This window comes from Rhinoderma darwinii, chromosome 1 (genome assembly GCF_050947455.1).
Source record: "Rhinoderma darwinii isolate aRhiDar2 chromosome 1, aRhiDar2.hap1, whole genome shotgun sequence".
NCBI classification, from domain to species: Eukaryota; Metazoa; Chordata; class Amphibia; order Anura; family Rhinodermatidae; genus Rhinoderma; species Rhinoderma darwinii.
Window position 1 is genome coordinate 404306494 of NC_134687.1, and position 26105 is coordinate 404332598.

A 26105-nucleotide genomic window follows, 5' to 3' on the forward strand; every position below is an offset into this window, starting at 1 on the left:
TCAGTTTCACTTTCCGTTGCGGGGTTCACCCGACGGAACCCCGGAACGGAAGTGAACGGTGATGTGAATAGGCCCTATGTCGGCTCTGTAGCTTTAGCATTCAGTTTTTTAGTGTTCCCACACCATATGCTAATGAGCATAATAGAGTCAAATCTTCTTTTGAAAAGAGTCATATCTTCATTCTGCAAGTCTTTCCGAGTTTACCCCGCCTCCTTACTTTTGATTGACAGCTCCTCGCCGTCCCCCAGCACACACAATCGCTTGTGCATGATGTCCTCTTCTGGGGTGTGCGCACAAAGGGACACCGGATTATTACAATAAAAGGCGCAAAATGTTTGCAAACCGTTATTTACAGTCGGAGGAGGAGTTTAGGAGAGGGGATAATGGCAATCATAGCAACGGCCAGTGAGGGATAAGTAAAGATTAAATGGTGAAATGCCGGTGACAGGTTCCCTTTAACATCCAGACTGGAAGAACTGGGTCAATCTGGCCAAATCCTATCCCTGGGTATCTATCACCGTTGCAGACCCCTTTAACCCGTTAGTGACCGCCCCGTAGTGTTTTCACGGCGGCCACTAATGGGCTTTATTCTGATGCATAAGCCTTTTTACGGCGCTTAAACAGAGCAGGGAGCTGTCAAATCTCCCTGCTCTCAGCTGCCAGAGGTAGGTGAGGGCTGGGGGCATCTGCTCGAACGTGTGAGATCGATATAAGTATCGATCTCACCCGTTTAACCCCTCAGATGCGGCACTTAATAGCTTATAGCTCTTGGAATGCGACGATGGAAAAACATAAAAAATACCTTGGTCATTAAAGAGGCTCTGTCACCAGATTGTGCAACCCCTATCTGCTATTGCAGCAGATAGGCGCTGCAATGTAGATTACAGTAACGTTTTTATTTTTAAAAAACGAGCATTTTTGGCCAAGTTATGACCATTTTCGTATTTATGCAAATGAGGCTCGCAAAAGTACAACTGGGCGTGTTGAAAAGTAAAAGTACAACTGGGCGTGTATTATGTGCGTACATCGGGGCGTGTTTACTACTTTTACTAGCTGGGCGTTGTGTATAGAAGTGTCATCCACTTCTCTTCACAACGCCCAGCTTCTGGCAGTGCAGCACTGTGACGTCACTCACAGGTCCTGCATCGTGTCGGCACCAGAGGCTACACTTGATTCTGCAGCAGCATCAGCATTTGCAGGTAAGTAGCTACATCGACTTACCTGCAAACGCCGATGCTGCTGCAGAATCATCTGTAGCCTCTGGTGCCGACACGATGCAGGACCTGTGAGTGACGTCACAGTGCTGCACTGCCAGAAGCTGGGCGTTGTGAAGAGAAGTGGATGACACTTCTATACACAACGCCCAGCTAGTAAAAGTAGTAAACACGCCCCGATGTACGCACATAATACACGCCCAGTTGTACTTTTACTTTTCAACACGCCCAGTTGTACTTTTGCGAGCCTCATTTGCATAAATACGAAAATGGTCATAACTTGACCAAAAATGCTCGTTTTTAAAAAATAAAAACGTTACTGTAATCTACATTGCAGCGCCGATCTGCTGCAATAGCAGATAGGGGTTGCACAATGTGGTGACAGAGCCTCTTTAAGGTTTAAAATAGGCTGGTCATTAACCCCTTAGTGACCAGCCTATTTTAGACGTTAATGACCAAGCCATTTTTTAAGTTTTTCCATCATCTCATTCCAAGAGCTATAGCCTTTTCATTTTTGCGTCGACATAGCTGTATAAGGGCTTGTTTTTTGCAGAACAAGTTGTAATTTTTAATAGCACCGTTTTGGAGTACATATAATTTATTGATTAACTTTTATTAACTTTTTTTGGGGGGGGGAATAGAAAAAAAACAGCATTTTTGCCACACTTTTTTGCGTCCTAAATTTACGCCGTTTACCGTGGGGTATAAATAACACAATAACTTTATTCAGCGGGTTGTTACGATTGCAACGATACCAAATTTGTATAGTTTTTGTTTGTTTTACTACTTTTACACAGTGAAAAAACTTTTTTCAAAATTATTTGTTTTTGTGTCTCCATATTTGAAGAGCCGTAACGTTTTTACTTTTTCACCGATGCAGTTGTATGGGGGCTTTTTTTTTTGTGGGAAGACTTGTAGTTTTTATTGGTACCATTTTGGAGTAGATGCGACTTTTTGATCACTTTTTATCACATTTTTTTTAAGGCTGGATTCACAGAAAACAGCAATTTTTGCATGGTTTTTTATTTTATCTTTTACGACGTTCACCGTGCGGGTTAAATGATGTAATAAGTCTATAGTTGGGGTCGTTACGGACGCGGCGATACCAAATATTTTTTACTTTATTCTGTTTGTTAATAATAAAGCAGTTTGTAAGGGGGAAAAGTGGGGTTTTCATTTTTTTTTTTTCACTTTTTATGAAACTTTTTTTTAAAACTTTTTTACTAGTCCCACTAGGTGACTTCACTATGCGATTATCCGGTCACATTTATAATACACTGCAATACTTTTGTATTGCAGTGTATTATGCCTGTCCGTGTAAAACGGAGAGGCATCTGCTAGGTCATGCCAGAGGCATGATCTAGCAGGCATTCACGACAGGCACACCTGGGGGCCTTTATTAGGCCCCCGCCTGCCATGGGAAACACAGACACTCGGCGATCGTATCGCCGTGTGTCGGTGGGAGAGAGAGGGAGCTCCCTCTCTCCAAAACCACTCAGATGCGGTGCACGCTATTCAGCACCGCATCTGAAGGGTTAAACGGGTAAGATCGATACTAATATCGATCTCACCCGGTCGAGCAGGGACGCTCCCAGCCCTCAGCTACCTCTGGCAGCTGAGAGCAGGGACATTTGACAGCTCCCTGCTCTGTTTACTTATTCTGATGCCGCAGCGTAAAAAGTCTATTGCATTGGAATAAGGCCCGTTAGTGACCGACGTAAAAACACTATGGGCCGGTCACTAACGGGTTAAGGGCATTTCCGTTAACGTTCGTATTGACCTAAATGGGAACATCCGTGTGCTGTCCGTGTTTCACACATTAGTTACATAGAAAAGCAGAGAAATAAAAAAATTTTAAAAAAAGAAGTGCTTGCACGAACGTGAAAACCGCATGCCACATGCAATGCACACTGATGCCAATATGAAATGCAGAAAAAACGCTACATTTTGTATGTGCACAAATCGTACACGCTCGTCTGAATGTAGCCTAACAATAGACTGTTTTGTATAGATGGCTATTCAGGTAAACTGTTGGCAGGGTCAGCAGTCATTTCTTTACCATCAGAGGGAAGGATTAAAATGAAAGTTATCTTTCTTAAATCGTACCCATACAAAGATTGGGAAAATTAGTTGGGACAGTCCTTTGCACCTGAGAGGTAGACAAGAGCCTTCAAGTGAATAAATAAATCACTGCAATGTAGTTCTGATTTTGAAGCTGCGATGAAAACCATGCTACGGTGGTATTACACGCCAGATTGCTTAAGTAGGATGTATCCGACTTCCTCATGTAGATGCTGGAGAGGGTGCGGAGAGAGGGGCACTCTGCTTCATGTTCTATGGAATTGCCCACTTCTAATGACATACTGGCAGGACATATTCAGCTTGATTTCCACCCTGACAAACCAACTAATTCCCCACAAATGCCACTATTATTTCTAGACCTCCATGTAATCCCTCCTAGATTTAGGATCCTTATATGTAAAATACTGATCATTGCTAAGATTGTTGTGACAAGATACTGGAAGTCTCCTTTCATTCCAGCACGAGCAGAGGTAATTTCTTCCATTAATAACACATATATATATACGAAAGAGTACTGACGTATGGATCAAACAATTTTGCTTCTTTCTCAGGGGTATGGGACGCGTGGAGGAATAGCTTGGACTGTATAACTGTATGCCGATTGATGTGCTATGTCCATAAGCTCTATCTGTGATATATTCGGAGAGATGATCTGTAATGTATACCTGTTTTGTTTTTACCATTGTTTTTATTGTTGTATTTGTTATGAATATACCTGATTGGTATTTGTTCTTCTGATCAATTTCTGCATTTCTGGTAAGCAATTTGTATTTACGCAAGTCTATGAGAATGTATTGTGTATTTTCGCTTTGCAAATATGAAGATATGTGGTTATTGATCATGTTCTTTTTGTTTGAAATCACTAATAAAAAGATTGAACCATAAAATGAAAGTTATCAACTCTAATAGGGCCTGTTCACATCTTCGTTAGGTTCCGTTGAAGGGTTCCATCAGACTTTTCCGTCAACGGAAAGGCAAACGGAAACCATAACTTTCCGTTAGCATTACCATTGATTTCAATGGTAATGCTTCCGTTGCTAATGGTTTCCTTTTGTCTACGTTCCATAAGGTTTCCGTTATTTTGTGCGGAAACAATAGCGCAGTCGACTGCGCTATTGATTTAGTCCTGATCAACAACTTCTGAAGGTCTGCTGTAGTTTGTTTTTTAAATCACGGCAATACCCTATTCTTGGCATCTTTGTGGCATTGTTCCCCATTGACTTCAACAATGTTCTATTTCCCATGTGATGTCACGTTTTAATCAAAAACAACTGTAAGAACTTTTCCCAGAATTGTTTATTGAAAAAAAAAAAAAGAAAAACATAATTTCAAGGAAAAAAAAAAGTGTATTTCAAGCAAATGGCATGTTTTTTTCTTTTCATTATTGCTTTGTAGGAACCCAGGCTTTTAGTGCCATACACAAGAAAACATTTCCAAAAGTTTTATTTTTTGCCCCAGCAGTGTTCACGCAAAAACAAATAAAACCAAGTGGTCAAGTGAAAAGAATAAAATGTTTTATTGTTCACAACTGCTAAGCAGTTATTCATAGTAATGTTTTCATAGTATCTTCAATGGTTTGGCATTATCAGTGGCTTTATAATGCTGGATTTGTATTACGGTCCATAATTACGGACCCATTCACTTATATTGTGCACGGACAACTTCCCGTTTGTTTACGAGATGGTGTCCGGTCCATAGAAATATTCTGAAAATTATGGAACATGTCCGTTCTTTTGCATTTTACGTGTCGTGCTCCCATACTTTGACAGCCGGCAGTGCCCGAAATAGCGAGCCATGATTACGGGCACGGCCGTGTGCATGGGGGCTAAAGACTCATGCATGTGTTGGAGCATACAGTATCTGAGAGATAAAAAATTCTGTGTGCCTCCCTATAAAATTGGAGGCATATGGAGGTACGGTATGAAGGTGCCATAATATGGATCCGTACAGCACTGGTCCGTAATACAACCATGTCTATAAGGCCTTAGGGTCCTATTAGACAAGCAGATATTCTTTCCTGAACGAGCGACGAGTAATAATCATTTAGCGACAAACATAGGCTTACCTGAAACCTTAGCCATATGCCTTCATAGTGACATGCATTACTAGACTGCTATAGGATCAGTAGATGTAAACAATAAAATCTAAATACTAGCACCACTTATCATAAGACCCTACCATGCTTGATACTGTCATGACCCATATTACAATGAAAGTGGTCTAAAGCAAAGAGGAAAAATAATACAAATTCTATACGTGTTTCAGGTGCATTTTGTCTCCCTCTCGTGTGACAACTATTGTAGTTAATATTGACTATTTGTTATCATCCGGACCACAATGGCACAATTGAATAGTGCTAATTGTTTTAGAACTTTTCTATCCATTAATGCCCTATTTTTTTTCTACCACAACACAGAAAAGTTAGCACGAAGCAAATGACATTGTACGTGAAGTGGTCATCAAGATAAAAATAACATGTCACAAGCAACAGCCTGTAAAGTGTATTAAAGAGGCTCTGTCACCAGATTTTGCAACCCCTATCTGCTATTGCAGCAGATAGGCGCTGCAATGTAGATTACAGTAACGTTTTTATTTTTAAAAAACGAGCATTTTTGGCCAAGTTATGACCATTTTTGTAGTTATGCAAATGAGGCTTGCAAAAGTCCAAGTGGGTGTGTTTAAAAGTACAAGTCCAAGTGGGTGTGTATTATGTGCGTACATCGGGGCGTTTTTAATACTTTCACTAGCTGGGCGCTCTGATGAGAAGTATCATCCTCTTCTCTTCAGAACGCCCAGCTTGTGACAGTGCAGATCTGTGACGTCACTCACAGGTCCTGCATCGTGACGGCCACATCGGCACCAGAGGCTACAGCTGATTCTGCAGCAGCATCAGCGTTTGCAGGTAAGTCGATCTTACCTGCAAACGCTGATGCTGCTGCAGAATCAACTGTAGCCTCTGCTGCCGATGTGGCCGTCACGATGCAGGACCTGTGAGTGACGTCACAGATCTGCACTGTCACAAGCTGGGCGTTCTGAAGAGAAGAGGATGTTACTTCTCTTCACAGCGCCCAGCTAGTAAAAGTATTAAAAACGCCCCGATGTACGCACCTAATACACGCCCACTTGGACTTGTACTTTTAAACACACCCACTTGGACTTTTGCAAGCCTTATTTGCATAACTACAAAAATGGTCATAACTTGGCCAAAAATGCTCGTTTTTTAAAAATAAAAACGTTACTGTAATCTACATTGCAGCGCCTATCTGCTGCAATAGCAGATAGGGGCTGCAAAATCTGGTGACAGAGCCTCTTTAAGGTTATAACTGAACATAGAATTATATTGTATATGTATGGTAATCAATGGTGATAATGATAGAAAAAATGTCTAACGGAACTAATATGAAACTAAGAAAAATATATTGACCTAAAACCTATACAATCTATAATAAAGATGTATAAGTATATCACATATTCCAGCGAAGGGAGGTATAGTGACACAGAGGTGACATTCGGTGGGCTTGTGCCAGAGGTCCAGTGTCATCTGATGTGTCACCAGCCTTCATTTTCATCAGGTGGCTACACAACAGGCTATGCCCATTGCAGCTAAGACAAGATGCAACTTCATTTCAGATACAATGGTGGATTGTCCGGTCACTCTGGTAACAGGAAGCCATCATCACTGCCAAATCATTACATTTGATACAACTAGCAAAGGTTTTCATCTAGCCGAAAGCTTAACGCAACAGTAAAAATAAATTTCTATAAAAAAGAAGAGTTATTAAAATTCCAATATTAAAAATGAAATATTGTACAACGTGTACAGTATATTTGAACAACTCTAACAAGTTCACAATGAAATACAAGGTGTGGATTCAGACACTATACAGATGACAACACACTAGTTCTCAACTTCAGTGCTCTAGTTTCTACAGGTGCTCAAGATGAAGTAAAAAGTACTATTTCAGGTAGAGACATAGCTAGGTTTTACGTCACCTGGGACAAAGATTCAGTTCTCTGCCCTAGCCTTGTATCAAACGACATTGGCCAAGGCAGAGTGGCTAGTTAACCCCCCCCCCCTTTCATTCAGTGCCTGGGGCACATGAATCGCCAGCCACCCCCACCCAGGTACACCTTTGTCTTTAGGCACACAATGAAACTGTTTACATACAAGTCCAAACTAAAAGATATATAGATGGTATTAAACCTGGATGATAGGAGTACTGGGGAATATGCAGTTTGTGGAAGTGGCTAAATTATGAAAGTTCAGGAATGCTATCCAATGTAGTTACTGGTAACAGAGTAATGAGATATGGAGAAGAGGGATTCTGCTCGAGTGGATCAGAGAACTGAACAGGACAGAGACTCTCAGTTGCTTGATGCACCATCTCAGAGGCCAAGACTTGTTCTATCTGTAGAGAGAATAAAGGATTAGTCATTTCACAGTCTACATTACCAGGTTGCAAGATTAAACTAAAAAACAGTAAACATTTTATGCAAAAAAATATATATTACAGATGACAAAAACATTCCATAAATAGAAGACTGTAGAAGAATAACATTTATAAACTGATTCTAGCAAATATTGGCTAACTTTTTTTCTTGTACAAAACTAAATAGTGTTCTCAATATGATGGTTGTAGCTATATCAAATAAAGTGCAACGTTTTCTCACCTTTGCTGTGATAAGTTTGTCTGTAGTATGGCTAGATTCTGAAATTTCCTCCCCAAAACATAAAGTTACGTGGTAATCAGGTGGTGTGCCTCCTTCTGCTCTGTATGTTTCCAGATCTGAAAGAAATACAAAAGATAGGGGGACATTCATTAAAATAATGTTAGGAAAAACTGGAGGAATTGTCCATAGCAATCATAATTCCAGCTCTCATGCTTCACAGGCCCTGGGAAATAAAAGCAGCAAGGTGCTATGGGCAGCACGCCTTTTTCCTGGCTCCAGTGCTCATAACTCTTCTCCACAGAATCAAGCAGCAGGCCCATACCAAAATTTCAGGCAGAATACTACTTCCTCTTAGATTCACTAAATATGAGTATAAGTGATCACATATTTGACACTCTTACCACTTAAGAACTTCTGGGTGTCAAACAGTTTTACGAGGGCATCTCTTTCCAGTTTGTTGATCTCTCCTAGAACATTTGTAAAAGGTCCAGTCCAGTAAATACGTCCCGAACACGATTTCTGACGTTGAGCAAAGATTCCATCAGCATTACTCGCCAGCATAACGCCAGATTGAAGGAAACTGAGAAGCGCCTCGGTTCTCCTACGTATGTCTGTTCTAAAGTTCTCTCCTGGGACAGGAAGAAGTACATGCTCCATACCACTAAGAAAGCTTTCAGCAGGAACCCGAGCTGACAATTTACATTCTCCACTTTGAACCACCTTCTGTGCCACTTCAATGCCACTGTAAATCACTGTAATCTTCAAATCTGGAAGATAAATCAGGGAGAACATTACTACAGTATATCTAGAAAATAGACATTTGAAATCAATGTAAGGCCACTTACATGTAATTCTGCTCTTTCTTCACAACCTGTTATTAGACACTCTCAAGGGCAAGTGCTCCCACATTGCAATATGGCTTTGTTTACACTAGTGCCATGGCTTCCGTTCTTAACCCGTTAGTGACCGGCCCATAGTCTTTTTACGTCGGTCACTAACGGGTCTTATTCCGATGCCATAGACTTTTTACGTCGCGGCATCGGAATAAGTAAACAGAGCAGGGAGCTGTCAAATCTCCCTGCTCTCAGCTGCCAGAGGCAGCTGAGGGCTGGGAGCGTCCCTGCTCTGCCGTGTGAGATCGATATTAGTATCGATCTCACCCGTTTAACCCCTCAGATGCGGTGCTCAATAGAGTGCACCGCATCTGAGTGGTTTTGGAGAGAGGGAGGGAGCTCCCTCTCTCTCCCACCGACACCCGGCGATACGATCGCCGAGTGTCATTGTCTCCCATGGCAGCCGGGGGCCTAATAAAGGCCCCCAGGTCTGTCTGCAATGAATGAATACCTATACGAGTATAGACCATTGGCATACGCCAAACAATAATGCGTCCACACAAATCATAAAGCAAATATCAATACCTATACCAGACTGTGAAGACTACTAGTATATCCAGAAAATGAAACACATATAGCACAAGTCATGTACCATGACAATATAAAATAAACTTTATTGAAATATACATAACATATTGGCCATCAAAATATAAAAACAATATAGCACACAGTTAAAAAGGAGAGTATGGAGGAGCTGCATGAATAATCCAATATATATGCTACCATACTATAAACATCCTGTGATGTGGTAACAAATGCAGATATCTATAGAAAAGATGATCATATAGATCAAGTATTTGGACAACAGAAGCACATAAATATATTTAGCACCTGACAGAAGAGCACACAATTGTGCATGCATATAAAAGTATACAGCTAGAGCTCCAAGTTGCACCCAAAACAAAGACCATGCTTTATAAATAAAGGATATTGCACAAACCCATGGACTGCATGATAGGAAGCACGCAGGAACACTCCACACTGACCGCCCCCGACGCACGTTTCGCCGTCAGCTTTCTCAAGGGGTACTGACTGATGGGATAGTGGTTGTTTTAAATATAAAATGCAGAGGGAGGGGACTACACGAATAGCCAAACACTAAGCAGTGTTCACAGCATATGGAGATCTGCAATCACAGATCAAATTACACCTACCATGCTGCAGGCACCATTAGGCTATGTTCACACAGGGCACTTTGCAGGAGGAACATCCGCCTCAAAATTCTGTTTGGAAGTCCGAGGCAGATATTCCTCTCCCTGCACGTCGATTTACGCTGCAATTCTCGCGCCGCTCTGCGCCCGCGGCCATTGAGCGCCGCGGGCAAAAAACAGCGCGAGACACGCTTTCTCCTGCCTCCCATTGAAGTCAATGGGAGGTCAGAGGCGGAAGCGCCCGAGGATAGGGCATGTCGCTTCCACTTCCCGCGAGGCAGTTTCACTGCTCGCGGGAAAAAGACCCCGACGCCTCCCATTGAAATCAATGGGAGGCGTTTTCGGGCCGTTTTTGCCGAGTCTTGCGACGCGGTTTCCGCGTCAAAGAACTCGCCAAAATACTCTGTGCGAATACAGCCTCAATGTGCACGGACGACGGAAGCCACATTCGTCTCTGCGGACGCCATCATACCTGCTTGGCGCATGCGCACCGGCACTGATCCGGATGTCGGAAACTGCCATGGACTTAAACTACAAACTGCGCATGCACACTGCAAAAAGACTAAAGGGAGGGGCTGGCATTATACAGGGAAGGGTTAGTGGCCATTTAAGAGCCTGGCAGTTAAGCCAGAAACCCAAACACGAGATAAAGGTCATGTACTGACCAGGAGTGCCGTATATAGCACTAAAACAATCTACCCCGGGAAAACATAGTGAAAGCATAGTTAATACATTAGTCGGTACTTCCGAGTACCTGGGTATCTCACAAGGTAGTTGACATTATCACTGGACAGCTGGAGCACGCACATAAAAATCCCATATACATAGACGTGAATGAATATACATGCATACATAAATACACAACAATATCAATATTCTACACATATTAGTACATCACTGTAAATAGCACCATACAATTAAAAATTCCACTTTATTTTACAATAAATACCATCGTAAAAAAAATAAAATAATTTTTTGACATATATAAATATACAATGTACCCCCATATAAACATCATCATTTGATGAGTACGACCTCTGGGGCATCACATGGGAGTGTCCCTATGAGAACTAGGAGATATGAGAAAAGACAGACCCCAACCAAAAGAAAATTTAATTCTGCGGAGGAAAACATGGGAGGCGAGATGAAGGTAATTAACCTCTCTGACCGAGTATTAACTCCGTGTCAAATCTCTGTGCTTTCCTTGGGCTTAACTTTCTGTCCTGTATCAGGATTTGATGATTTCACAGCCATTAAGGATGTTTTCCTGTTTGCACGCAAATTAATATATAAGAAATATTTTTCTAAAAATGATCCTCATAACTTGTTTACAGCACAGGAGGAATTGGAAGCGGTCCGGGCGTTAGAATCCCTTCTTCAGGAGCAGGAGGTGAGCACTGGCAAATTCCCAACAACTATTCGCCCCCGGTCTACCACATTTCCATCCTTGTCTCTTAACCCATCAGTTGACATGTTTGTTAAAATGGTCACCGATGAATTGCGCAAACTTCCACAGCAGCGGAGCCATGATAATCTATCGTGGGCCCAACGCAAGGCGCTTTTTGAACTAAAAGAGATGAAGGGTGTGGTATTCAAACCAGCAGACAAGGGTGGAAATGTGGTGATTTGGCCGGTGGAGATGTATGAATTGGAGGCATACAGACAATTGCGTGATGCTAGATGCTATAAACGCCTGACCTCCAACCCTACTGAAGGTTTTAAGGAACAGTTGGATAAAATGCTTGCGGATGCATTGGTGGACAATATTATCACTAAAAAAGTTCTGGATGGGCTTATTGTGAAATTTCCCATCACCCCTACACTATACTTGTTGCCCAAGGTGCATAAAGACCAAAAGAGACCTCCCGGTCGACCAATTGTGTCTGGCTGTGGTAGTTTATGTGAATCGGCATGCCGTTTTTTAGACTTTTATCTCCGTCCATGTGTGGAGGGACTCCAATCATACATCAAGGATTCTACGGATGTGCTGAAACGCCTTGATGGTGTAACAATGGAGCAGGATATGTTTTTGGTATCCTGTGATGTAGAATCCCTTTACACTTGTATAGATCATGATTTGGGTCTGTCCGCGGTCTCATATTTCCTAGGAGCAGGCAACCTTGATCAGGATTTGGTCCACTTTCTCATCCACCTTTTGCGTTTTGTCTTGGAACATAATTATTTTCTGTTCAGAGACAAATTCTATTTACAGTTACGTGGGACGGCGATGGGTGCTACCTGTGCGCCGTCCTATGCTAACCTATTTCTGGGCCATTGGGAACAGGAGATTGTGAGAGCAGTTATGGATACGGTTTCGGGTAGCGTTGTCAGTTGGATGCGCTTTATTGACGATATACTGTTTATTTGGCAGGGTACGCGAGCTGAGCTTGATCGATTTCTAACCATCTTAAATACCAATACATGTAACATCAAACTGACAAATGTGATTAGTCAGGACTTTATGGAATTTCTGGACATCAAGATTTCTGTACAAAATACGGGTAAGCTCAGTACCACTATTTTTCGCAAAAAAACTGCTGTAAATGCTCTTTTACATGCATCTTCGTTCCACCCCTCACACACTATACGCGCCATCCCCACAGGACAATTCCTGCGGGCACGACGTGTATGCGATTCACAATCAAACTTCGAAAATGAATCCCAATGTTTGAAGGCTCGGTTTGCACAACGAGGATACCGTAAAAATGATATTGAGAAAGGGTATCAGAGAGCATACCATACTGACCGTAATAGTCTTCTTGTTCAACAACAGCGCAAAAAGAAAAACAGTGAGGACACGGTAAGGCTTATCACTACCTACAATACACAATGGTCTGAGATGCACAAAATTGTTACGCGCTTTTGGCCCATACTGTTGACAGACCCTGATCTTAAAAGGCTTCTACCCCCCAAACCCCAACTTACAGCCAAAAGGAGCAAGACCTTAAGCGACCATCTAGTTCGGAGTCACTATAGTGCCCCAAACTCTAATATGTATCTATATGGTTCCAAGGGACCAAAGTGGGGATCATTCCCCTGTGGCCATTGCTCTATCTGCAATTTGATAGTCAAAACGGATACTTTCCCGGACTCTGAAAACAAAAAATGCTACAAAATTGTGCATTTTATTAATTGCAGTACATCGGGGGTTGTCTACAGGGCAACATGCCCGTGTGGTCTCTCCTATATTGGCATGACCACAAGAGAGCTTAAAATAAGAATTCAGGAACATGTAAGAGACATTAAAAAGGCTGAAAAAATTGCGGATAATGATTGGGAGATGATTAATAAACTTAAATCTATCCCCAGACATTTCCGGGACCATCATAACAACAGGTGGCAAGATCTGAAAGTACATGGCATTGATAAAATCATCATCGGAACACGTGGTGGAGACACTTTTCGCAAGCTTGAACGTATCGAGTGCAAGTGGATAACAAAGCTTAACACTAGTTCACCATATGGTCTAAATGAAAAAATGTCCTTCGCTTCCTTCTTGTAATTTACCCCGTGGGTTCCATGGCGTCACTTTTATGGAATATAGTTAGTTTTATGATATTTTAATTGTGTGATGGGATTATTTCTGGTTGATACATTTCTGTGATCATGCTGTTGCGGTGGGGACGCAATGTTCTGTCGGTGTGAGTTATATATACTCAGGTCGGACTATTTTTGAGTATTCTACACTATCTCAAATTCTCAATCTCTTTGCAGGCGATATGGATACATTGGCTCATTTGTCCAGTTATAGCGGAGGTGCTTTATGATGCCCAAATTGTGCCCGTTCCCGCTTTCTTCTGCGTGCTATTATCATATGTGGGCTTAGTGTATGCATGGGAATGTCATTTCATGTATACATTGCTGTACATTTATACCCTTTTTTGTATATGTTTGGTATTTTGGGATGTTCTCAGCTTTCTCAAGGGGTAGGTATTGGTACTGGTACACGTACCTTATCCATATTTCTCTCTCTTACTGACACATGTTTATATGAATTTACATATTGTTGTTGTTGTATTTCTTGTATGATATCATGTTTACTACATGCACATATTATGTATACACTTTTAGTGTACCAACTTTATATATTTGTATATTTTTACTACTTTATATACACTAATTAATTAACATATTTATATACCTAAGTCTATACACATTATCACTTTTTATATATCATGCATGAATCTATATATATTGTTTCATGTTTCTTATCCATTATATTATATCCACGTATACTCACTACACATTTTTTTGAATATATATATATTTTTTGCACATGTATGGATTTTAATTGTATACATGTGTTCAGTTATATTTATTAGATCACTTACATTTTGATGACTTTCAGTCATGATGCATTGATTATTTTTATGGTCTCTAACACGCTCATATTGAGTCGCATCATTTTCATATTTTTATATAGGTTTTCATATTTTTGTCATTTATACAATACACTATATAATGATTCATATTGAATATGTTTATATTTCTGCATGTTTAATAATGGCTATATATTTTTCAGGTGCAGTCCTTTTTTTACTCCTTCACATAATCTAACTATTTTATTTATTTATTTTCCTCACTTCTTTTCACTATCACGAGCACGTGTGTTCACTCACCTCTCCTCACTCCCCTTGCACTTTATTTACACTATTTACTATTATTTGTTTATATGGGGGTACATTGTATATTTATATATGTCAAAAAATTATTTTATTTTTTTTACGATGGTATTTATTGTAAAATAAAGTGGAATTTTTAATTGTATGGTGCTATTTACAGTGATGTACTAATATGTGTAGAATATTGATATTGTTGTGTATTTATGTATGCATGTATATTCATTCACGTCTATGTATATGGGATTTTTATGTGCGTGCTCCAGCTGTCCAGTGATAATGTCAACTACCTTGTGAGATACCCAGGTACTCGGAAGTACCGACTAATGTATTAACTATGCTTTCACTATGTTTTCCCGGGGTAGATTGTTTTAGTGCTATATACGGCACTCCTGGTCAGTACATGACCTTTATCTCGTGTTTGGGTTTCTGGCTTAACTGCCAGGCTCTTAAATGGCCACTAACCCTTCCCTGTATAATGCCAGCCCCTCCCTTTAGTCTTTTTGCAGTGTGCATGCGCAGTTTGTAGTTTAAGTCCATGGCAGTTTCCGACATCCGGATCAGTGCCGGTGCGCATGCGCCAAGCAGGTATGATGGCGTCCGCAGAGACGAATGTGGCTTCCGTCGTCCGTGCACATTGAGGCTGTATTCGCACAGAGTATTTTGGCGAGTTCTTTGACGCGGAAACCGCGTCGCAAGACTCGGCAAAAACGGCCCGAAAACGCCTCCCATTGATTTCAATGGGAGGCGTCGGGGTCTTTTTCCCGCGAGCAGTGAAACTGCCTCGCGGGAAGTGGAAGCGACATGCCCTATCCTCGGGCGCTTCCGCCTCTGACCTCCCATTGACTTCAATGGGAGGCAGGAGAAAGCGTGTCTCGCGCTGTTTTTTGCCCGCGGCGCTCAATGGCCGCGGGCGCAGAGCGGCGCGAGAATTGCAGCGTAAATCGACGTGCAGGGAGAGGAATATCTGCCTCGGACTTCCAAACAGAATTTTGAGGCGGATGTTCCTCCTGCAAAGTGCCCTGTGTGAACATAGCCTAATGGTGCCTGCAGCATGGTAGGTGTAATTTGATCTGTGATTGCAGATCTCCATATGCTGTGAACACTGCTTAGTGTTTGGCTATTCGTGTAGTCCCCTCCCTCTGCATTTTATATTTAAAACAACCACTATCCCATCAGTCAGTACCCCTTGAGAAAGCTGACGGCGAAACGTGCGTCGGGGGCGGTCAGTGTGGAGTGTTCCTGCGTGCTTCCTATCATGCAGTCCATGGGTTTGTGCAATATCCTTTATTTATAAAGCATGGTCTTTGTTTTGGGTGCAACTTGGAGCTCTAGCTGTATACTTTTATATGCATGCACAATTGTGTGCTCTTCTGTCAGGTGCTAAATATATTTATGTGCTTCTGTTGTCCAAATACTTGATCTATATGATCATCTTTTCTATAGATATCTGCATTTGTTACCACATCACAGGATGTTTATAGTATGGTAGCATATATATTGGATTATTCATGCAGCTCCTCCATACTCTCCTTTTTAACTGTGTGCTATATTGTTTTTATATTTTGATGGCCAATATGTTATGTATATTTCAATAAAGTTTATTTTATATTGTCATGGTACATGACTTGTGCTATATGTGTTTCATTTTCTGGATATACTAGTAGTCTTCACAGTCTGGTATAGGTATTGATATTTGCTTTATGATTTGTGTGGACGCATTATTGTTTGGCGTATGCCAATGGTCTATACTCGTATAGGTATTCATCATTTTGTCTGTTTTTGTTAATAGGCCTTGTTACAAATATGGATTTCCACACCAGGGAATCCAATTGGTTGTCTTTGGTGACTCAAGTTTTTAGCAATGATGCTGTGGGACCCACAGGGGTTGTCCATATTGGTATATTGGAAACCCAGAAAAAATTGAAGGAATTACTCAAGCGAAGGATGCGTATTTGGTGGAACAAGGTTTCATTGGAACAATACCTTACAAAAGAATTGATCCCTAGAGGATTACGTGTTCAAGTGTTTCCATCTTTTCCTTTTGATGATTTGACCATGCGATCGCGATGGGAGGAAGCCTGTAAATCCTGCTCTCAGATGTTCATAGAACTTCTGATTGGTTGGGACAAAAAACAATTGGAAGAAATTGAAAAATTAATATTGCCCTTACAGAATAAAATTAAAACAGATCTGAATCCTGAACTCCTGGCTAAATTTGAACAAGAGTTGAGCACCGAGTATATTAAATGGGAGAATGACATCAAAGAATTTAAATCTAAAAAATTCCAACGTGACTTGTTGGATTTCCAAGAACAGAGGGTATATAAATGGCAACGGAGGGGTCCCTCTATGTTGACACGCTCCGAGTCTGTGTCATCATTTGAGAGTACGACCTCTGGGGCATCACATGGGAGTGTCCCTATGAGAACTAGGAGATATGAGAAAAGACAGACCCCAACCAAAAGAAAATTTAATTCTGCGGAGGAAAACATGGGAGGCGAGATGAAGGTAATTAACCTCTCTGACCGAGTATTAACTCCGTGTCAAATCTCTGTGCTTTCCTTGGGCTTAACTTTCTGTCCTGTATCAGGATTTGATGATTTCACAGCCATTAAGGATGTTTTCCTGTTTGCACGCAAATTAATATATAAGAAATATTTTTCTAAAAATGATCCTCATAACTTGTTTACAGCACAGGAGGAATTGGAAGCGGTCCGGGCGTTAGAATCCCTTCTTCAGGAGCAGGAGGTGAGCACTGGCAAATTCCCAACAACTATTCGCCCCCGGTCTACCACATTTCCATCCTTGTCTCTTAACCCATCAGTTGACATGTTTGTTAAAATGGTCACCGATGAATTGCGCAAACTTCCACAGCAGCGGAGCCATGATAATCTATCGTGGGCCCAACGCAAGGCGCTTTTTGAACTAAAAGAGATGAAGGGTGTGGTATTCAAACCAGCAGACAAGGGTGGAAATGTGGTGATTTGGCCGGTGGAGATGTATGAATTGGAGGCATACAGACAATTGCGTGATGCTAGATGCTATAAACGCCTGACCTCCAACCCTACTGAAGGTTTTAAGGAACAGTTGGATAAAATGCTTGCGGATGCATTGGTGGACAATATTATCACTAAAAAAGTTCTGGATGGGCTTATTGTGAAATTTCCCATCACCCCTACACTATACTTGTTGCCCAAGGTGCATAAAGACCAAAAGAGACCTCCCGGTCGACCAATTGTGTCTGGCTGTGGTAGTTTATGTGAATCGGCATGCCGTTTTTTAGACTTTTATCTCCGTCCATGTGTGGAGGGACTCCAATCATACATCAAGGATTCTACGGATGTGCTGAAACGCCTTGATGGTGTAACAATGGAGCAGGATATGTTTTTGGTATCCTGTGATGTAGAATCCCTTTACACTTGTATAGATCATGATTTGGGTCTGTCCGCGGTCTCATATTTCCTAGGAGCAGGCAACCTTGATCAGGATTTGGTCCACTTTCTCATCCACCTTTTGCGTTTTGTCTTGGAACATAATTATTTTCTGTTCAGAGACAAATTCTATTTACAGTTACGTGGGACGGCGATGGGTGCTACCTGTGCGCCGTCCTATGCTAACCTATTTCTGGGCCATTGGGAACAGGAGATTGTGAGAGCAGTTATGGATACGGTTTCGGGTAGCGTTGTCAGTTGGATGCGCTTTATTGACGATATACTGTTTATTTGGCAGGGTACGCGAGCTGAGCTTGATCGATTTCTAACCATCTTAAATACCAATACATGTAACATCAAACTGACAAATGTGATTAGTCAGGACTTTATGGAATTTCTGGACATCAAGATTTCTGTACAAAATACGGGTAAGCTCAGTACCACTATTTTTCGCAAAAAAACTGCTGTAAATGCTCTTTTACATGCATCTTCGTTCCACCCCTCACACACTATACGCGCCATCCCCACAGGACAATTCCTGCGGGCACGACGTGTATGCGATTCACAATCAAACTTCGAAAATGAATCCCAATGTTTGAAGGCTCGGTTTGCACAACGAGGATACCGTAAAAATGATATTGAGAAAGGGTATCAGAGAGCATACCATACTGACCGTAATAGTCTTCTTGTTCAACAACAGCGCAAAAAGAAAAACAGTGAGGACACGGTAAGGCTTATCACTACCTACAATACACAATGGTCTGAGATGCACAAAATTGTTACGCGCTTTTGGCCCATACTGTTGACAGACCCTGATCTTAAAAGGCTTCTACCCCCCAAACCCCAACTTACAGCCAAAAGGAGCAAGACCTTAAGCGACCATCTAGTTCGGAGTCACTATAGTGCCCCAAACTCTAATATGTATCTATATGGTTCCAAGGGACCAAAGTGGGGATCATTCCCCTGTGGCCATTGCTCTATCTGCAATTTGATAGTCAAAACGGATACTTTCCCGGACTCTGAAAACAAAAAATGCTACAAAATTGTGCATTTTATTAATTGCAGTACATCGGGGGTTGTCTACAGGGCAACATGCCCGTGTGGTCTCTCCTATATTGGCATGACCACAAGAGAGCTTAAAATAAGAATTCAGGAACATGTAAGAGACATTAAAAAGGCTGAAAAAATTGCGGATAATGATTGGGAGATGATTAATAAACTTAAATCTATCCCCAGACATTTCCGGGACCATCATAACAACAGGTGGCAAGATCTGAAAGTACATGGCATTGATAAAATCATCATCGGAACACGTGGTGGAGACACTTTTCGCAAGCTTGAACGTATCGAGTGCAAGTGGATAACAAAGCTTAACACTAGTTCACCATATGGTCTAAATGAAAAAATGTCCTTCGCTTCCTTCTTGTAATTTACCCCGTGGGCTCCATGGCGTCACTTTTATGGAATATAGTTAGTTTTATGATATTTTAATTGTGTGATGGGATTATTTCTGGTTGATACATTTCTGTGATCATGCTGTTGCGGTGGGGACGCAATGTTCTGTCGGTGTGAGTTATATATACTCAGGTCGGACTATTTTTGAGTATTCTACACTATCTCAAATTCTCAATCTCTTTGCAGGCGATATGGATACATTGGCTCATTTGTCCAGTTATAGCGGAGGTGCTTTATGATGCCCAAATTGTGCCCGTTCCCGCTTTCTTCTGCGTGCTATTATCATATGTGGGCTTAGTGTATGCATGGGAATGTCATTTCATGTATACATTGCTGTACATTTATACCCTTTTTTGTATATGTTTGGTATTTTGGGATGTTCTCAGCTTTCTCAAGGGGTAGGTATTGGTACTGGTACACGTACCTTATCCATATTTCTCTCTCTTACTGACACATGTTTATATGAATTTACATATTGTTGTTGTTGTATTTCTTGTATGATATCATGTTTACTACATGCACATATTATGTATACACTTTTAGTGTACCAACTTTATATATTTGTATATTTTTACTACTTTATATACACTAATTAATTAACATATTTATATACCTAAGTCTATACACATTATCACTTTTTATATATCATGCATGAATCTATATATATTGTTTCATGTTTCTTATCCATTATATTATATCCACGTATACTCACTACACATTTTTTTGAATATATATATATTTTTTGCACATGTATGGATTTTAATTGTATACATGTGTTCAGTTATATTTATTAGATCACTTACATTTTGATGACTTTCAGTCATGATGCATTGATTATTTTTATGGTCTCTAACACGCTCATATTGAGTCGCATCATTTTCATATTTTTATATAGGTTTTCATATTTTTGTCATTTATACAATACACTATATAATGATTCATATTGAATATGTTTATATTTCTGCATGTTTAATAATGGCTATATATTTTTCAGGTGCAGTCCTTTTTTTACTCCTTCACATAATCTAACTATTTTATTTATTTATTTTCCTCACTTCTTTTCACTATCACGAGCACGTGTGTTCACTCACCTCTCCTCACTCCCCTTGCACTTTATTTACACTATTTACTATTATTTGTTTATATGGGGGTACATTGTATATTTATATATGTCAAAAAATTATTTTATTTTTTTTACGATGGTATTTATTGTAAAATAAAGTGGAATTTTTAATTGTATGGTGCTATTTACAGTGATGTACTAATATGTGTAGAATATTGATATTGTTGTGTATTTATGTATGCATGTATATTCATTCACGTCTATGTATATGGGATTTTTATGTGCGTGCTCCAGCTGTCCAGTGATAATGTCAACTACCTTGTGAGATACCCAGGTACTCGGAAGTACCGACTAATGTATTAACTATGCTTTCACTATGTTTTCCCGGGGTAGATTGTTTTAGTGCTATATACGGCACTCCTGGTCAGTACATGACCTTTATCTCGTGTTTGGGTTTCTGGCTTAACTGCCAGGCTCTTAAATGGCCACTAACCCTTCCCTGTATAATGCCAGCCCCTCCCTTTAGTCTTTTTGCAGTGTGCATGCGCAGTTTGTAGTTTAAGTCCATGGCAGTTTCCGACATCCGGATCAGTGCCGGTGCGCATGCGCCAAGCAGGTATGATGGCGTCCGCAGAGACGAATGTGGCTTCCGTCGTCCGTGCACATTGAGGCTGTATTCGCACAGAGTATTTTGGCGAGTTCTTTGACGCGGAAACCGCGTCGCAAGACTCGGCAAAAACGGCCCGAAAACGCCTCCCATTGATTTCAATGGGAGGCGTCGGGGTCTTTTTCCCGCGAGCAGTGAAACTGCCTCGCGGGAAGTGGAAGCGACATGCCCTATCCTCGGGCGCTTCCGCCTCTGACCTCCCATTGACTTCAATGGGAGGCAGGAGAAAGCGTGTCTCGCGCTGTTTTTTGCCCGCGGCGCTCAATGGCCGCGGGCGCAGAGCGGCGCGAGAATTGCAGCGTAAATCGACGTGCAGGGAGAGGAATATCTGCCTCGGACTTCCAAACAGAATTTTGAGGCGGATGTTCCTCCTGCAAAGTGCCCTGTGTGAACATAGCCTAATGGTGCCTGCAGCATGGTAGGTGTAATTTGATCTGTGATTGCAGATCTCCATATGCTGTGAACACTGCTTAGTGTTTGGCTATTCGTGTAGTCCCCTCCCTCTGCATTTTATATTTAAAACAACCACTATCCCATCAGTCAGTACCCCTTGAGAAAGCTGACGGCGAAACGTGCGTCGGGGGCGGTCAGTGTGGAGTGTTCCTGCGTGCTTCCTATCATGCAGTCCATGGGTTTGTGCAATATCCTTTATTTATAAAGCATGGTCTTTGTTTTGGGTGCAACTTGGAGCTCTAGCTGTATACTTTTATATGCATGCACAATTGTGTGCTCTTCTGTCAGGTGCTAAATATATTTATGTGCTTCTGTTGTCCAAATACTTGATCTATATGATCATCTTTTCTATAGATATCTGCATTTGTTACCACATCACAGGATGTTTATAGTATGGTAGCATATATATTGGATTATTCATGCAGCTCCTCCATACTCTCCTTTTTAACTGTGTGCTATATTGTTTTTATATTTTGATGGCCAATATGTTATGTATATTTCAATAAAGTTTATTTTATATTGTCATGGTACATGACTTGTGCTATATGTGTTTCATTTTCTGGATATACTAGTAGTCTTCACAGTCTGGTATAGGTATTGCTGTCTGCAATGAATGCCTGCTAGATAATGCCGCAGGCATGACATAGCAGATGCCTGTCCGTTTTAAACGGACAGGCATAATACACTGCAATACAGAAGTATTGCAGTGAATTATAATAGCGATCGCAGAATCGCATATTAAAGTCCCGTAGTGGGACTAGTAAAAAAGTTTAAAAAAAAGTTTAATAAAGTTAATTTAAAAAAAATGTGAAAAAAAAATGAAAAACCCACTTTTTCCCCTTACAAACTGCTTTAGTATTAAAAAACCAAAATAAAGTAAAAAGTTACACATATTTGGTATCGCCGCGTCCGTAACGACCCCGACTATAAAGCTGTTACATTACTTAACCCGCTCGGTGAACGCCGTAAAAAATTAAATAAAAAAAGATGGAAAAATTGCTGTTTTCTGTGAATCCTGACTTTAAAAAAATGTGATTAAAAAGTCGCATCTACTCCAAAATGGTACCAATGAAAACTACAAGTCGTCCCGCAAAAAAAAAGCCCTCATACAACTGCATCGGCGAAAAAATAAAAACGTTACGGCTCTTCAAATATGGAGACACAAAAACAAATAATTTTGAAAAAAAAGTGTTTTTACTGTGTAAAAGTAGTAAAACATACAAAAACTATACAAATTTGGTATCGTTGCAATCGTAACAACCCGCTGAATAAAGTTATTGTGTTATTTATAGCACACGGTAAACGGCGTAGATTTAGGACGCAAAAAAAGAGTGGCGAAATGTCAGATTTTTTTCTATTCCCCCCCCCAAAAAAAAGTTAATAAATAATATGTACCTCAAAATGGTGCTATTAAAAAATACAACTTGTCCCGCAAAAAACAAGACCTTCTACAGCTATGTCGATGCAAAAATAAAAAAGTTATAGCTCTTGGAATGCGACGATGGAAAAACTTAAAAAATAGCTTGGTCATTAACGTCTAAAATAGGCTGGTCATTAAGGGGTTAACTCCTTAGTGTCCAAGCCATTTATTTTTTTCATTTTTGTTTTACACTCTCCACCTTCTATCAGCCATACATTTTTACATCAATGGAGTGATGTAAAGTCTTGTTTTTGCAGAAGGAGTTTGAGTTTCTATTGGCACCATTTAAAGTACCATTTAAAGTACCATTTTCTTTTGAGTTTCGTTGTTACGTCTTTCGCCGTGCGGTAAAAACGACAAATTTACTTTATTCTGCTGTTCAATACGTTTACGGTGATACCATATTTATTTAGGTTTTTTAATGTTTTACTCCTTTTACAAAGAAAAAACTTTATTTGTCCATATTCTGAAAGCCATAACTTTTTTATTTTTTTGTTGATTGGGCGGTGCGAGGGCTTATTATTTGCGGCCCAAGCTGTGGTTTTTATTGATGCTATTTTCTGGTACATATGACTTTTTGATTACTTTTTATTCGATTTTTTTTTTTCATCGGTAAGTTGACCAAAAAACTGCGATTCTGGCGTTTTAGATTTTTTTCTCATTACGGCGTTTACCGTGCGCATTAAATAATGATATATCGTAAAAGTTTAGACCTTTATGGACACAGCGATACCAATTTTGTTTCTTCTTTTATTTTTTACATTACATAAAAGGAAAAATGGGAAAAGGTTTTTATTTTTAACACTTAAATTAATAAATTAATTATTTTTAAAAATTCACTACTAAAAACTTTATTTTACTTTTTTATACACATATTCTATTAGTCCCCCTAGGGAAGTTGATCCTGCAATCGTTGGTACAATACACTGCAATACTAATGTATTGCAGTATACAGTATTGTCATTTTTACCGCTTCTGTAAAGCCCTGCCTGAGGCAGTGTGAAGGCAGTCCTGGGGCCTTCATTAGGCCCCTGGGCTGCCATGTCGGAGGAGGGCGCCCCCCTCTTTATAATGCCTTACATGCTGTGGTCGCGATTGACCGCAGCATTTGAGGGGTTAAACGGCCAGGAACAGCGCGATTGCTGTTCCTGGCCATTAGTGCCGGGTGTCAGCTGAAATACACAGCTGACACCCACAGGGTATGGAGCGCACTCAGCACGTGAGCGTGCTGAATACTTCACCCCCTGCAACTTGACGTGCACTTACAGTGAAGGAAATAAGTATTTGATCCCTTGCTGATTTTGTAAGTTTGCCCACTGTCAAAGACATGAACAGTCTAGAATTTTTAGGCTAGGTTAATTTTACCAGTGAGAGATAGAGATAGATGAAGAGAGATAGAGATAGATGAAGAGAGATAGAGATAGATGAAGAGAGATAGAGATAGATGAAGATAGAGATAGAGAGACCCGCCCGCCCGGCACGGGCACCCCCTACCATGCACGGAGGCTCCGCTAGCAGCTGCAACGGCTGCTACAGCGCAACGCCACTGAAGGGGTTGTTCCTACAAAAGACATGCATCCCCTATACGCAGGATATGGGATCGCTGGGACGCCCAGCGATAAGGAGAACGGGGGACGGAAAGTCCCCCGAAGTTCTTCATGACAAACCTCGGACTTCAGGGGTCTGTCTGCAGCTCCATAGAAATTACTTGCACACCGGTCGCGCTTGTGCGCATGCGTGACCAGCGCTCCTTTCATTTTTATTGAACTGACGCCGGAAGTCGGGTTTGTGTCATGGAGAAGTTCGGGGGACTTTCTCCTTATCGCTGCCAGCGATCACACATGTATCCCCTATCCTGTGGATAGGGGATACATGTCTTTTGTAGGACAAACTATAGGCCGATTTTTTTTGGGGGGGGGGTCTGTATGGCGTTATCTATAGGGGGGTCTGTATGGCGTTATCTACAGGGGGGTCTGTATGGCGTTATCTACAGGGGGGTCTGTATGGCGTTATCTACAGGGGGGTCTGTATGGCGTTATCTACAGGGGGGTCTGTATGGCGTTATCTACAGTGGGGTCTGTATGGTGTTATCTACAAGTGGGGTCTGTATGGCGTTATCTACAGGAGGGGTCTGTATGGCGTTATCTACAGGAGGGGCTGTATGGCGTTATCTACGGGGGGGGGGGGGCTGTATGGCGTTATCTACAGGGGGGCTGTATGGCGTTATCTACAGGGGGGCTGTATGGCGTTATCTACAGGGGGCTGTATGGCGTTATCTACAGGGGTGCTGTATGGCGTTATCTACAGGGGTGCTGTATGGCGTTATCTACAGGGGTCTGTATGGCGTTATCTACAGGGGTCTGTATGGTGTTATCTACAGGGGTCTGTATGGTGTTATCTACAGGGGGGGTTTCTGTATGGTGTTATCTACAGGGGGGGGTTTCTGTATGGTGTTATCTACAGGGGGGGTTTCTGTATGGTGTTATCTACAGGGGGGCTGTATGGGGTTATCTACAGGGGGATTTGGGGCTGTAAGGCATTATCTACAGGGGGCTGTGTATGCCGCTATCTTCAGGGGGCTGTGTATGGTGCTATCTATAGGGGGGCGCTGTGTGGTAGAATCTATAGGGAGGCACTATCTACAAGGGGGGGTTGTGTGATACCCAGCGGAGGTGGGTCCCAGTCAAAAGTTTGCTATGGGGCCCAGTCTTTCCTAGATACGCCCCTGGGCCTAAGCCCACAAATTGGCAGCCGGCTCGGCTTGAAGTATGGATCGAGATGGCCAACAGGCCTTCCTTTTCTCTCAGGGCCTGCTCATAGCTAGTGATGAGGGGGTTTGCACTGGTTAATGAGGATGGCAGTCTCTTGATTTCCCCCTGGACACTCCCTGTGTCTACTCCTGTATTGATGGTGTTTTGGGGTGTCCTTGATTTTATGGGTGCAAACAGGAGGCTGAAGAGTGGCAGTTTAAGGGTACGTGCAC

The 26105-nt window shown here is 41.3% G+C and overlaps 1 protein-coding gene across 1 annotated transcript in view; it reads right to left on the minus strand.

Annotated features, from left to right (window-relative positions):
- Positions 1–6885: 6885 nt before the first annotated feature.
- IRF9 (interferon regulatory factor 9) overlaps positions 6886–26105 on the minus strand; it is a 37248-nt gene continuing 18028 nt past the window's right edge. The window contains exons 7-9 of the mRNA XM_075828871.1: positions 8369–8734; positions 7968–8083; positions 6886–7705 (exon numbers count right to left, since the gene is read on the minus strand). Coding sequence (XP_075684986.1) covers positions 7550–7705; positions 7968–8083; positions 8369–8734 — 638 coding nt within the window. The 3' untranslated portion in view covers positions 6886–7549. The remainder of the gene's footprint in view (positions 7706–7967; positions 8084–8368; positions 8735–26105) is intronic.